A 15560-nucleotide genomic window follows, 5' to 3' on the forward strand; every position below is an offset into this window, starting at 1 on the left:
CAGCTTCATTCTGTTTCTCAAAACCAAACAGTAGGGCTGGACATGTACAGTATTCAACAGGGTACACAGCTTCTAATCCTTTATCAGCAAAGTAAATGGCAACTTAGACACACTGTATGGAGTTAGGCATCTTTTCTATCAGCAGCACACACCTCTAGCTCATATCAGAAAGTGGACTGTATTTGGCATTTCAGCTGGGAATAACGCTCGTGACCTTCACACTGAATAGCATTTCTAGAAAGGCTCTCCTGGACACTGTATACAGGGAGTGAAGAAGCTGCAAGGGAATGAAAGCTTTACGGTAGTTTTCTAGCCACGCACAGCTCCCTTACGCTGAAGCCTTCAGATTTTGCCAAGCGTTGCTCAGAACATCGTGTGTAATTCGGCAGCTAGACAGAGTCATGGCAGGGTTGATTTGGGCAAGTGTGGCTACGGCCGTACAGCCGTGAGCTGACATAAGACCTCTTTGTGAAGGCATTCACGGTATAAAAAGAGGGGGAGGGGAGACTGTCTGGGAAGATAATTCAAAGGGCTGCAAAGACGAGGCTCACCAGAGGAAAGCAGTGTGACAGCTCTGGGGTTCTGAGAACGTATTTTACCTCATCAGTCCACACAACATAATTTTTCCTGACTGCAGTAAGATTCCTTCCTTCAATTGCCACTTTGACCAACCATGTTCTAGGAATCCATAGTGGTTTATTCCATTCCTGCTGCTGGTTTTGTAATGCTTATTCCACTGCCAAGAGATTACTTGAAGGTGTCCGTTATGAGGGAACGTAGGCAGACTCTTAGAGAGAGGCAAAACTTAAAAAATCAGAGTTTCAACTCAAATTTACATTCAAATAAGCCTCCTGTGTATGTACAGGCTTAGGTTAGGCAGCTATGATGTGTAAATGGAACTGATATAGGTATCACCAGATTAGTTAATAGTGGGTGACCCCCATTTACTGCCAGACACATCTCATTTCTATGTTCTACTGGATGCATCATTCTTAAGGTTGCCCTTTTCTTCCTAAACTTCAGCTGTTACAGAGGATTTCCTTCAGCTTCACATAACCATTCATTCCCATGCTTTCACCAGCTTGAGGTAATCTAGCTGCAAGGTTCCCCCTCAAGTCCACACACAGACCAGTTCTCTCAACGGAGTTACTCATGAGCACACTCCTTTGCTCCTCCTCCATCTCTGCTGTACCTGATTAGATTTTCACATGTGTAACTGTACACACTGCACAGTCTTTCACATCCTGTAGCTCCAACCACCCAACTTGGGAGACCACTTTAGAGAGGACTAGCAAGCAAGAATCCTCAGCGAGGTTTCCTAGGTGCAGGTCAGCACGTAGCCTTAGAGGCTCACTCCCTCTGCTGGTGCTGCCGAGCCGCAGCTGGGCCATCTCAGGCACCAAAGCACAGGTTGTTCATTTGGTTGGGGCTTTTGGTTAACCTCTTCCTCCAGTTTGAAGCAGTCACTCTCTTATAACTCTTTGTAAATAACCCCGAGTTATTCAGATGCTGGTAGAGGTGCTTCAAGAGCTTTTCCAATCCAAATGTGCTGTGTTGACATCTGTGTTGTCACCAGTCCAATTGCAAATAAAAAGGGAAAAAAAAATAAGAGAAGAAAAGTAGAATTTCTTTCTTCAGACTTGATTTTTAAGCCCAAACACAAAACTACTAGTTCAAGCATTTTGGTGGAAGCTTAAAAAACAAGCCTACTCAGGCTGATGCTCATCTGTGCTCCTTAAGCAGTCAAGAGAACAGCAGCAACATGACTGCATGAACAGCGTCAGGATCACCAGGATCGGCAGGATCAGCATGCACAATTCAGCCATACGAGGAGCCAAAGAAGACTTTCAGATGATAGGCACTGTTCTGTATCCTCACTGATCCAGAGTGCTGCTTTGCACTGACGCACATGAGCATGCACAGACTTCATGTGGACTTCAGTGGGACCACTCCTTTGCTTAAAAAGTTAACAGCATGCTTTGCTGAGTAAGGGCTCAAGTGAGTTTAGGGTACTAAGTGACTCTTAGTTCATCCACTGCTTCAGTTCTAGGCTTAGACCTCATGAAAAAAATTCAGCTGTTCCCTTTCTAAATCCTTTCAGGTCGTTCAAACCTGCTTCACTGTCAGTGAAGGATTTCTTGTTCTTCGTATGTTTGGTTTTGTTCTTAAAAAGTAGCTATACCCATACTTAACAAAGTTCTGCAGCCTTATGACAGCATACATCATTACTAGTGTTTGCAGCCTGTCATTTTGGGGCTTTGAGCCAGTGTATTATCAAATCTACTACACTCAGTAGAAGCTGAAAGGGTATCTGTAAGCTGTATTATGCACTTGCTATGTATGCAGTCAGCTCCTCCCTTGAACTTCATGGAAACTGAGTACATTCAGCTGAAAGCAGATTACCTGCACAATCACACCACTGCTTGCACACAAATGCACCTGCACGTTGAAATTTCACTTAAAACGTCTGATATCAAGTTCTTGAGAAAGCAGTTTAATTTCTCTAAGCTTGACACTACTCAGGAAAATTTCAATGCTTTAACAAAACATTTTAGGAACAGGAAAAGGGTTTAGACAGTATAAGGCTTTACCATCCTCACACAACCATGAACATATTTGGCCAGTATTATTTAAAACATTTATTAGTCTTTCATATTACACTGGTCTGGAAAACACTTTTAACCTCTATGAATAAGATGTGTATTTGGCTCAGCTTGAGCCCTAGTCCAGCAAAGAACTTTTCAAAAGCAAGCATGGGATTGTCTGAAGTAATCCAAATGCTTTGCTGGATCATGGCCTTATTCCACAATTCCCACATGTCCTGTTCACGACTAATCAAGGCTTTTGGAACTGCTCCTAGTGTATTTTACTGATGGACTCTTCCATGTCAATTAAAAAATGGGGAGGATATGTAAGAAAGATTTCTTACTGTCTTGCACTTGCCTTCTACCCACTCAGGTTTCAGAGCTATTCCCCTTCACCAGAAAACCTCCCAGTTGTATATGCTGGATTTCAATTCTTAAGGTACGTTTTTCCATCTTTTTCGTCTTGTTCATTCATTGTACTTAGCTAGTTTTAGCCTAGGTATGATGTTCATTGACTGCAGTTCCTGGAATAAGAGTTTACAGGCATAAGGTATGCGCAGGGAAGACACGTGACACGACGATTTGCAGTAGTGGCACCTAGAGAAACAAATAAAAAGAAAGTCAGAGTTGGTCCATAAATTAATTTCTGCAGGAAACAATTGCCATTAGCTACTGGTTTCTTTGTCCACCTTCATTTAAGCAGTGGCCTCAGTCCTAGAAAGTGAAAAGTGCTTGAGACACATTTTAGCACGTAAGTTAAGTCATAACTTTAAGCCCTTGAATAATCTGACTACAGTCAACAGAAGCTTAAAGTTAAACTTGCACTTTTCTTGGAGGGCAATCACAATGCTCAGGAGCTGAGCAGGACTGACTTCTACTTCTTCACCACTCACTTAACTGTCAACACAAATTCAGCACTGCTTAATGACAGAAAGGAGGTGAACAAAGCAAAGTGTTTCTGAAAAATTAATTAATGGTCTGGTTTCTGTCTTATATATAGGTCACAAAAAGAAGACACAGGAAAAAGGAACATTCTTTATATGCAATTTCACCCTATAATTATCTCAAATAATTCTGCTTTCCAGAAAAGAGGCACCTCTCATCTTACATCTGTGTGAATAGCCACAGCTTTAGTCAAGCTAGAAAAACAGTAAAACTGCTTTAACACATATTCTTTGTGCTCTTTGCTCACATAAATTCTGGAGGAAAGGGATTTTCTGTCATATAAACTTGACTACATTAGGAATATATAGGTTAGTCACTCAGCCATCTTTCCAGTATCAGGACTCAAATTCAGTGGTGGCAGAAACTGTTTAAATGATTTATTTTCTTATTTTGTGAATAAGCAAAGGAAATTAAATATATTTCTTATAAATATAATTTTCCAACCTCCCTAGTTCTTCTTTCTTCTGTATATTCCACCTTCTAGTTTTGGAGAGTTGCAAAACCCAAAGAACTGGTTATTTTCCAAGAAAACTGTGGTTGCCTTGACTTTCAAATGTTTTGTTTTTTTTTTTTTTCTTTAAACCAAGAAAACTTTTAACCAATGGTACAGAAGTCTGAATTACATTTCTGCAGTTTGTGATGAGGAATTTAGCTTTATTTATTTCCAGTAACTGCTTTAGCTTTGTCTAAATCCGACTACAAGCAGAAAGAAGGTAATAGACTGAATTAGGTGTTTCCCTGGAACGTGCTCTCTGCTGTAGACTCTGTTAGGCAAGGGAAATGTTAGCATGCCTTTAAAACAGAATAGACCTCAACTGCAGGTTTATTGCTGGACTACTGTCCCAGTCCATATTTATAGGGATAGGTACATTTTTTTGATGGTAGGGAGCGACCTACACAGGAGCTGTTCTCCGATGACAAGAAGCAAGCAGTTGTTCTCAATAGGAACAACCTTTCAAGCTTTGGAAGCCTGATGAGATACAACTCTTCTGCTATGAGGAGATGTCTGGCATCTGATTACAGCTCCTAGAGACTGAGAGCAGAGACTACTCACTACACCATTCTGGGCCTGCTTTGTACTTTGATGGGGACCAGCCAGAAAGGTTAAGGTGCAGTAAGCACAAAACTCTGTCAAACAGAGATCACAGAAACAAGTACTTGAAAGACCATTTGGTACTAGAATTGATACTAAACTGGTTAGGAAAAGGCAACTGTATCAAGGCTGAATCTGAACCAGTAACAACATTTTTCTTCATGTGTATATTTAAATGCTCACAGTCAGAGCAACTCCTCAACGTATCACCAAAAAAGGACCAAATTCTCTTCATTGCATTCAGTGGAGTTCTGCCCCTGAGCATCTGTACAACAGCAAAGTTGGAAAATTTGCATAAAACCAGTACATCATAGTAAGTTTCAACTGCAATTTTTACAGGGACAAATTCTGTCACTGCCACAACAGCCTCCTCCTCCTGCAAAAATACCAGTTCAGGCCCCAACACTGATCTGCTGTCTTGCAGAAAAACATACCCAGCAGCTAGTCCTTGTCTGAGAGGAAGGGCTCATCTTCCTTAAGATGAGTGTCCTTAATGCTAGCCACCAAACAATGTTTCTAAAAGGTTTCTTGCAGCAATGCCTTATAAATGCCAGAGTCACTGAAAAGGCCCATTTGGAAGTTTCTCTTAATGACCTGGTCTCTACTGTGATGCTCATTATAGGGCCACTTGCTTCAGCTACTGGTAGACACAGCACATAATTTAGCAGAAACTTCCTCTTATTGATTACTCTCACACATCAGACAGCTTTTCATAGAATCAGATTGCAAGAATGTCTGGCTCTGTTTTAGACAGTAGTTTCTTTCACAGTTATTTAAGACGTTACTAAGCTCTGCTACAAACTTTAAAAAATAAAATGTATTTACAACACCTTAAAAATAAAATGTAATATTACTCTGAAGTTCAAATTCCTAATTTTCTTCAAGGCACCCTCACTTCCTGTGGACTCTGAAAATCTTCAAGGACTGCTCTGACAGTCAAGGCCTTATTAAAAAAATAATTGAGCTACATCTGCACGTGAGGGTTTTTTTTTAAGGCAATACTTTACACTGTTACAAGTGGTTGGTTGTTTGACTTACGGCATGTCCCTCCTTTCACACAATTTCCTTCAACTGTTATTTGCATTGCAGTAGTTTTAAGAGACGTGGATCAGGAAAAGGCTTCAGTACTGAACACACGCTCAAGCAAAACAGGACTCTCAAAAAGAGTTCTCGCACAAGAGCCAGCAGGGCCACGCCCAAGTAAAAATCACCAACCACAACAGGATGCACAGAGTAGGCCTCATTCAGCCTCTGGATTACACGTGTTTACCTACCTGTGTCTCAGCTTATGCTTGGTTTCTGGCCAGAAGCCACATGCTTAGAAGAACAGGCTGACCAAGGGCAGAAACAGTGGCTGTCACTCTTACACACCTACAAACTGAGAGCACACCTTACTTTCCTACTTCATTATATCATGGAAAAATCACTCTTGAAGCACTAAAGTGAATAGAGTCCAATTTCCTGCCTCTCCCAATAGATTGATATTGATATCCAAGATGTGGCAAGTTTCCAACAGTGTTTTTTTGAGGCGTTTAGAAATGAATCTTTCTCCTGCTCTTTCAAACCCTCCATCTTTCCCCGCCCTAAATATTAGAGTAACTTGTACCTTGAACTCACACCATTTATTGTTTCCTCCCTTAGTCATGGGATTCCAGGTCACCTGTTTTAACAAAGCTTGCAAGAACGTAGTATCTCAAATTTCTATCAGTCTCATAAGTCTGTTTTTCTGCCTGGCTAAAACAAAACCAAGCTAAAGCAAAATATTTCCCTCACCTCTAAAGAACATAACCAGAAGTTTGCCTATCTTCTAATAATAGTGATGAATTTTCAGCATGCTACAGGGCAGCATTAAATCTGGCATCTCAAAACTCCTGAAGAGAAAAGAAGGCTAAAGCAAAGCCCATAGTGTTACAAATGGTGAGCTCCACACAGCTTTGACATCCAGTTTTATGCTTCCCTTACATGAAAAAAGTTTGATTGTTGGAGACAAACTCAGTACTGGTTTAGGCCTCAAATTAAGACACCAAAACCATTAGCTAGTCTAGAGAGAAGCTGCTTAGGGACAATGGAAGTGGGCAAAGCCATCTGAATTTTCAAACAGCTGCTTGTCTCTCAAGTTCCAACATGGGATTGGTGCACTTCTCTGATGCTTCAAAGAGGAACTCATTGTTTTACAAGACTACAAAGGCATTTGGAAGGAGCACAACATATGCATGGTATGATGAACTCCACAGGTAGAGAACAGGAAAGCAGGGGATGTTGCAATTGAGTGCTTTGATTACATAGATGATGTAATTGGGTGTTTGATAATCCCTTGCATGGGTGGGATGGAAGTCAGCAGACAGACTGAAAGGAATCTTTCCCACAAGCACAGCTGGGTCCATGGCTGTGGATGAGAATACCTGTGCTCCCACAACAGGAGAGATCCCTGGCCCATTGACTACACACTCAATTTAGTACTAACTTCAATCAGACCACAACAAAGAACCCTCCCCTACCACCAGTCTTCCAAATATCAATTTAGAACATTGACACTCTTTTGATTAAGATGCATGGGACTGTTAATTGGTGTCTGTGAGCACCTGAAAACTGAGAAGCACTATAACCAAGGAGAAAGTTCTGTTGCACAGAGGCATATTTACTGTGTAGCACTTGACAACTTACCAGCCAGAGTACCCCAGCAAGCCACACTGTCCACAAACATCCACTTCAAAGGCATCACTTGAAATCATCAGTCTCTCTAATAGAAGCATGCTGGCTCCATAACCTATCAAACAATCCCGTTCCATCTCTCCAAGACGTAAACCACCATCACGGGATCGACCTTCAGTGGGCTGCCTTTGAAATAAATATTCAAAAAAACGTAGTAAGTATTCCAGAATATACATTCTATCACTCTAGGAATGCCTGTCTTCAAACTGCAGGAACAGCACAAGATCAATGGACAACTGCAGTCTACAAACCAGAGCTACTGATCTCACAACTGTGTTGCTCCTGCACTAGCAAAATCATGTAGTTTAGTTCCGTGAATGGCAACTGCAGCATCAGGTCACAACTCTTTACCTCACAGAATGTAGCTGAGCCAGTGAGAACAAGAAGAGACAGAACAGTAGCCAAGGCAATCCAGACACAGATTTGGCATTATTTTTTGACTAGACGTTCATTATAGTCGTAGCTAAATAATGAGTCAATATTCACCAGCTAATAAATCAATCATCAACCTAATGTTTCAGCTGAACTACAGCTACGTCTAAATTCTTAAAACAAAAATGTTTTTGATCTGGGAGAGAATATCAAAATAAATCAGCAAACAAGTAGTACACGTATTGCTAACTCATTGTTGAAATCCTACTCTTTTTATTTTTTAAGTAATATTTATCTAGTGTGTTTTTCTTTTTTGTCTTTTTTTTTTTTTTAAAGTATGATGGCTAACAGACTGATTTTTGTATTGTATAGGTTTCTGGTTTTCTAGTTCCGCAACACAAGTCAAACTCTTATTTATTGTTTGGGAAGATTCCCTGTCCTTATGGTGCTACAGGAAAGTTTTAACAAAGCAATGTATGTACACACTAAGAATGTTGAGGTAAAAAGGTGAGGTACAATATATTATTTAATATTAAGACTGCTTAAGCCATTTTTTTTTGTTGGACACAGTCAAAACCTTTAACGTGTTGTTTGTCATACTGCAATTTTGTACAGTATCAGTTCTACTCTCATATACTAGCACAATGTTGTAATACTTAAGCTGTAAATATTAGAGCAAACTATGAGGCAAAACCAATCCTAAATTCCTGAAGCACTGTTATATTGAATACATTTATTATATATTTATTAATATTTCAATCTCAGTATATTCCCTGAAACATGACAGGAAGGAGAAGAAATTTAAAAAACGTTACTGAGGCTTAACTGCTCAGAGAAACCTCCTTTTTCCGGGCTGTTCCTGATGCCTGTAGCACTGTACCCCACCTAGAATATTCAATGACAGATCTGGCCTATAACTTTTGGAGTATATTTTGTTTATATTATTTCAAACAACTGAATTTTAAAAGACATTTAAAAAAAAGGCTTTGCCAACTTATTGCAACTCAGAGAAAAGGATTTATAAAAGTTTTCAACATCTGTAACAAGTAAAAAATATATCTAATTATCAGACCGAAATATCTTCTAAAAATATAAGTTGTATTTGTTTTTAGGGAGAAGTAGTTTCTCTTACTTTGACCACAATGGAACTTTAAAACTAATCTGCTTGTAATTCAAATCATCCTTTTCATTCATGCAACCTTGTGTTTTTCCACTGTTGGGAGAATGGATAGAAGTTGTTTACATCCTGATTAAACTCCTCAGGGCCCCCTCCCCAGAGGATGGCACCATCACTGTTCAGATGTGTTTTAAAGGACTAACCCTGTGCTGAATGCAGTTTCTCTTCTGAAGTCCCAAGAGGCAGATTTTAAAAGCAGTTTGGACCTCCAGTGATACAGGCATTTGCTACAGTGCTAGAAGTGCCTGACTTCTTTTTATAAACAGACTTTTATAATATTATTTAATGCATAAGTCTACATGTAAGAAGTTTCACCAGCTGCTGTTCCACAGCATAAGATGGCAAAATAGCTTTATAAACGTGAGCCCAAATAAAGGTTCAATCCAACTATGGGAGGATAAAATCTCTTGAAAAATTATGGTGTCTCAACTCCATGGGTTGATATGGCATGGGTTTTCCAACAGATACAGGATGAAGATTTTCTAAGGTTGATAAAATCCCATTCAAAAAATACAAAAAGGCCCCCCCCCCCCAAAAAAAAACCCAACTTGAACCTTTAGCTTTTTTATCTTTCACTTCCACAGTCAGTATTACCTCATTAAAAGAAAACAAAACAAAAACCTCCCTACCTAAAAATTAGTTTTCTAAAGTACCAAAAATTTCAATGTTGAGACTCGGCCTTTGAAAGTTTATCTTCTGCTTCCTAAGTCTATCAGATGCTTCTTCCAGATCACATGACTTTGAAAATTCCTCACAACCAAAAGTTGTTTATTATGTTAAAACAATATTTATAAAGAATCTGAGCTTCCCCTCTCCCTCTGTACATATGTACACTGCAGCTGTTGCCCTGGGCAACTAACTTCTTTCTTTATTCTAAATATAACACCAGAAAACAAAGCAGACTCTTGAAAATAAGATTGGGAATATCACTAAAAAGAGACATTTTTAATATTAAGAAAAAAAGATAACTTCTTAAAATCCTTAAATGCTAAATAAAACACAGTGATTCTTTAAATAAAAAATGTGATCTTCATTCTATTTAACTACTGCCTTTAGAAAAAAGCATAAAACAATTAAGTTCAGTGTTTTTAAGCATGTTAAGAATTTATTGGCACTAATTCTGCATTTTCTGCAAGAACAGTGGGTTCAGCTTAATGGTCTTGTTCCTTGTTTCATTGGGTAGTGGGGAAAAATAAGTCTACCCTCATGAACAAAAGTAGGCCTCGTAGGTCTCAGCAGATCTCCCTTGTGGCTGTTAGGGAAAACCAGTGGCTAATTCAAAATGGAGTAGTTGGCTGAAACACTGATGTCCAAGAAGTGAAGTATTACCTAAAAAACACTTCCTGAAGCAAGAGGGAGTACTGTCCTCTCCCAGCCCCAGAGCACACAGAGGAGCCCTGATCAGTGTCATCGCATTGCTCCCCTGCAGTAGAACAGGAACTGGCTCTGACAATGTCCATCAGAACAACCATGCATGCAGAAAGCTTATATTGCTCTCTTGCAAGAAAAGCTAAAAGCAGTTTATCTATTAAAAAGATTTAGCAGGACTGGGTATCCGGGCAACACCATTTATAGAACTATGTTATAAATTAGTTGTCAACTACTCATGGCACTGAAATTAAGTATTGCAGTTTATTTAACAAGTACCAATTCAGGGGCAACATCCTGGTGGGTTTTGACTGTGTTGACAAAAAGTGCTGCTTTGCAATTCTACAAAGTCTTGTTTTAATCAGAACAATAGCTAGAATCAGTGATATTCAAGAAGCTCAAGTCTTCTGCCTTATTTGAGATGGAAATATAGCTTTGCTCTGTCAGTTAAGGTACATTTGATATATAATAAAATGCATTTTAAGACAGTGACAGCCAAATTCCACATTGGAAGCTGTTACAGGATTACTTTCAAAATCAAAAAAGAATGTTAGATGAGATCTACTCTCCAGGAAGTGCACTGGATGATAAAACAATAGTGAGTATGAAAGCTGGCAAAGCAGACTTTTTCCGCAGAGGCAACACCAATAACAAATGTTTAATTAGTTGAGGAGAAAAAAGAAAATTCCTAAAAGACTAGTCAAGAGGCAGCATAGATTGAGCATCCACTGGCTTTCCTGAAAGTCAGATAGAGAGTCGTAGTTACACAGTTATGATGCTACTGACTGGAACAAAGACTTCGCAGAAAGTAAGGGGTGGGGGAAATAACACCCCTTCATCTTTACATATAAACATCATGTTGACTTGGAATTTAGGTTTCATTTAAATTCAGTATCTCTAAACAGCTGAGAAGTTGGGAAAACAGTACAAAAGCAGATCGAGGGATTTGGTTAAGCCAGGAGTTCCAGTGAACCCTGTGCACTGTTAGCTAAGAAGACAGAGTTTTAATTTTCATGTGAAGCACCAGTAAGATGCCTAACACACTAAAGAAGAGAAAATGGGGTAGAGAGCCTATTATTTAGGAATATCATTTATGTTCATATAAGTAAGCAGCTGTGGTAGAAAATAATGGTTGTGCTTTCTCGATGGTTGCTTTTCTCGATGTGGTTGATGGAAAAGTTCAGACAAGAATTACGAAAACTTGCCATGATTTCTTTCCCTGGTATTTACTCTTGCTCTGTCTGTCTGCACAGTAAGTTAGCAAGTCTGTCCTCTTAGTGGGTGCAGTTTTAGATCACATATTCTGGACATTCATAACAACCTCCTGTCACAGTCTACTATTAGAGTTTTTAGTCTGCAACAGTGTAGTAACAGGTCATAGTATTTTGTGTCAAGTATGAGAAGGTAAACAAACTTTGGTTTATATGCATCAGTCAGCTAGGCACACTTCTGATCGGACACAAGAATTTTGTGCTTAGCCCGTAACAATACCTGGTGAGCACTGCTCTGGGTCCTCGAGCTCTTGCATGCATTTTATCCAACACCATGTGCTTTAGTTTCTGGTAATACACAGGGCCAAAATATATATATGCTTCCAAAGGTTCCCTGAAAGAATAAAAAACAAAAGAAACCCAATATTCACAGTTATCACATGCCAACATAAGAGAGACAAGAGCGTCGTGCACAGGAGAAATTCAAAACAATTTGGAAATCATGAGTCCTACAAAAATGTGTTTGGGCTTTTTTTTGGGCAACCAGTCTGAACCCTGCCCCCCAGGGAACCCTTCTGAACACTTCCAACACTGTATGCTGCTGTCTCCTCTCCAGAGAGGAACAAGCTCCTGAACTCTGGTCCTGCACTGGGCAGACACGTTGCTATAGCTGTGCCTGTCTCAGCTGTACCATGGTAAGTCCCTTCTCTCCCTGTACAAGAGTGTTTCAACAGTGTCCTCAGTAACCAATAAGGGCTGTAAATGTGTCAGACCCTGAAGAGTGACTTAGGGTATTTCTATTTACATTCTTTCACAAAGGTAAGCATACATGTAAACAAACATATGCAGCATAAATGCTCAAAACACCCTTTTTGTAGGAGCACTTCGAGAAATTTGCATTTGCAAGAACAGCTTAGCACTGGCACACTGTGAGCCTGACAGTGTTCTCACATCCACTAACTCTCCCTGCACTCCACTCCTTGTACAGCCCAAGACCCAAAGGGGCGAAAGCTCTCCTGGAGTGGCTGTGCATGAGCACAGCTGCCCCTGCAGCCCTGCTCAGCATCTACAGGACAAAAACTGCTGCCCTGGCTGGCACTGGGGGCTCAGATGAGCTGAGTAAAGGGCTCTTGAGGACCGTGTTTAGGCACTTGCATCAGCTTGGGAACATCTGTAAGCAATACAGAGGGTGTTACTCCATTCTATAAACTGGAGTAATGGCTAAAGATTTCTGTGTTAAAAACACCCCCAACTGTAAGAACTGTGTAAGCGCCTAAAGATCAGAAAGCAACAGTGAAAAGCACTCAGCCATTTCCCAGCTACCACATTCAGCCCAACTACCACCTTCAGCACTAGGAATGACCAGATTTAACACAGACAGACTCAGCACGGCCACTGGTTCATGTAAAAAAAAGAAATAAATGTCCGTGCAATGTAAAAACAAGCAGGAGACAACAGCATTGCACCTCCCTTTCAGAGTCATTAGTGACATTATGCAGCCTTATTCCAAAAGCTGATTAATGAAGAAAATAATGAAAGTTGATTAGACATTTGAAATTTGCAAGCTTTCACATTGTTATGAAATCTGCCTTCAAATTTCATAACAAACAGATTAAGCCTGTCAAATTTGAAAAAAATAACAACAGTATCCTTAAGCAAAGTCTCTACAAAGTTGAAGTTTTGGGATGGGGGATTTTTAGAGTTAAATGATTTTATTCTCCCTAGGAAACATGATTAGTCAGATTTTTTTAAAAGCTACCATGCCACATCAATAGAAAGTATTTCAACACCAGAATATTTAATATACAATTTATGGAATATGGAGTGAATAAGGAAAACAAAATCATATCTCTGAAACAAAAAGTGACGCAACATATGGAATAAGTTGGTAGGAAAGGCAATTAAAATAAAAAGTATATAAAAAAAACTTACAAAAGAGACCTGAACTCCTTCCTTGAGAAGAAGGGGACTGGAAGGATAATAAAAATAGCAGGAAGGTAGGATTAAGATACATTTTGGAGGGGCAGGCATGTGAAGCCATATGGCCTTTTCCTGTTCCTAAACTATCTTATGTTCTTTGAACTCTGTTCTCAGAAGCCAGTCTGATCAACACAGCAGGAAGTTTCCAGACTAGAGTATTATGCCAGACTGAAACACTGTATAATTGAAAGAAGAAAAAAAAAAAAAAAAAGAAAAAAAAAAAAAAGGCGTGCACACAGAATATTCCCAAGGAACAGATGCTTCCCTCCAAATCTATATTTACAGTATTATTAAAGTCAACATGAAAATGCTTATCTCATTCCGAGCATATAAGACTTTCTGCCAACACAAACTTGAAATTTCTTACAATCTGTCAGAAAGAAAACCTTGATTTTAGCTTTTTTGTCAGGCAGTAAAAGCTGGGAAATTTTCATATGTACCACAAGGGCCATTCCCATCATGCAACATATACACTAGTAATTCTTAAAATGTGGAACCACAAAATACTTCTAAGAAAAAATAAACTTCTGCCATTCTTCATCCCCTTTTCTCCATCTCACAGAGCAGTTTGCAAGTAAGAGAAAGTTCCTGCTCTGAGACATAAGAAGATTTTTCAGATGTGTCCCAACAGGATTTCCCACTTCTTCTGAAAAATCTAAATCTATACAGCAGATTCTTACCCAGTGATACCAGATGTTACGTAGTCCTTCCCTAGGTAGTTATAACCATGGCGAATAAGATCTTCACACACATCCTTAACTTTACTGCCGCCAAAAGCTGTTCCATAGTGAAATCTGCCATCGAGGACCCCGGCCTTTCCAGCTAGGAGTTCAATTAACTTTCCTACCTGTGCAAAGAAAAGCAGAGTTAACAGCCTGGTCATTAGTATGGGTACAGTGCTGGACAGGTCACAGCATGAGTTTGTCGGGCAAAGTGACTGACATGGCAGTCTGGGTTATTGCAGGTAACAAGAGGAGTGGAAGAAACCCAAGAACAGGGAAGAACCTGTGTGAAGGGGGGGAAACTGGACTCCCGGTAGGGTTCTGGGAACACCTCTTAAGGTCCAGAGTCAGGCAGTTCCACTTTTTTCAGTTGTGTGGGAAATGGGCATCCTCCAGCATGGCTGTCTGCTGTAGGAAACAGCCTCAGAGACTGACACGCTGCAGTGCAGCAGGGGGAACAGAAGGGAAGATGCCAACAAAGGAATAAAGATCAGAGGCTGTACTAAGTAATTGGTGAGATCCCATACAAAGGCCAGGTGGTGAGGTATTTAGTGTGAACCCCGCAGCACAGGTGCAAGACTTGCATCAGTTCCAGGAAGGCAGATATAATGTAAGAAGTCTAGATATACAGATATATAGGTCTAGGACTGTAATCGAAACTCCTCTCCAACCTTCACCTCACAGTCAGCCCCAGCCAACTTAGTGGGCACTGGCAATAGGGAAGGAGGTGGGAGAGCAAGAAATTTTCAAACAGAAAGGGTGCAAGTGAAGTATTCAAGTGCATTCCTCTTAGCTTGATACAGAACAAAATGAGAATGATGCATAAACATCCTGCATCCCTACTCCTTTTACAGTCAGATGTTTCAAAACATGTGAAAACAGAGGGCTGAACACTTATAGCAGAGCAAGCGTGCAGCATGATGACTGGAGAATACTGTCAGTGAAACATGCTTTGAGCTTTTTTGTCTCTTCTGGCTAACCTCCTTCTCTTTCCCTGTTAGGCGACACTGTCTCTTTAATTGTAACATAACCACTGACCGTCATACGCGATGGGAAGCCATGAGGGTTCATTATGATATCTGGACAGATTCCTGTATCACAAAATGGCATGTCTTCCTGAGGAACAATCAGTCCACACACCCCTGCAGAAGAGAAAACATTTCAATTCACAAAACAGCAAACCACCAGCAGGGCTGACGCTCATCACCAGATTTTCTTTAGTGTTTTCCTCCTCCTCTCTTTCTCATGGATCACTTTTTACCCAGATTCATTACCATGACCAGTGCTCCCAACCTGCAGACTAGAAGAGAGCCCTTGTGATAGGACTCGCAAAATTAGCATGCCCTTACATAATGCTCTCAGTGATTTGTGAGTTGGCAAATTAGGAAAGAAAGC

At 40.0% G+C, this 15560-nt stretch overlaps 1 protein-coding gene across 1 annotated transcript in view; it reads right to left on the reverse strand.

Annotated features, from left to right (window-relative positions):
* Positions 1-2615: 2615 nt before the first annotated feature.
* POLR3B (RNA polymerase III subunit B) overlaps positions 2616-15560 on the reverse strand; it is a 75171-nt gene continuing 62226 nt past the window's right edge. The window contains exons 24-28 of the mRNA XM_050324664.1: positions 15204-15307; positions 14124-14290; positions 11744-11857; positions 7288-7461; positions 2616-3182 (exon numbers count right to left, since the gene is read on the reverse strand). Coding sequence (XP_050180621.1) covers positions 3053-3182; positions 7288-7461; positions 11744-11857; positions 14124-14290; positions 15204-15307 — 689 coding nt within the window. The 3' untranslated portion in view covers positions 2616-3052. The remainder of the gene's footprint in view (positions 3183-7287; positions 7462-11743; positions 11858-14123; positions 14291-15203; positions 15308-15560) is intronic.

This window comes from Myiozetetes cayanensis, unplaced genomic scaffold (genome assembly GCF_022539395.1).
Source record: "Myiozetetes cayanensis isolate MyiCay16 unplaced genomic scaffold, myiCay2020 scf3, whole genome shotgun sequence".
Classification (NCBI taxonomy): Eukaryota; Metazoa; Chordata; class Aves; order Passeriformes; family Tyrannidae; genus Myiozetetes; species Myiozetetes cayanensis.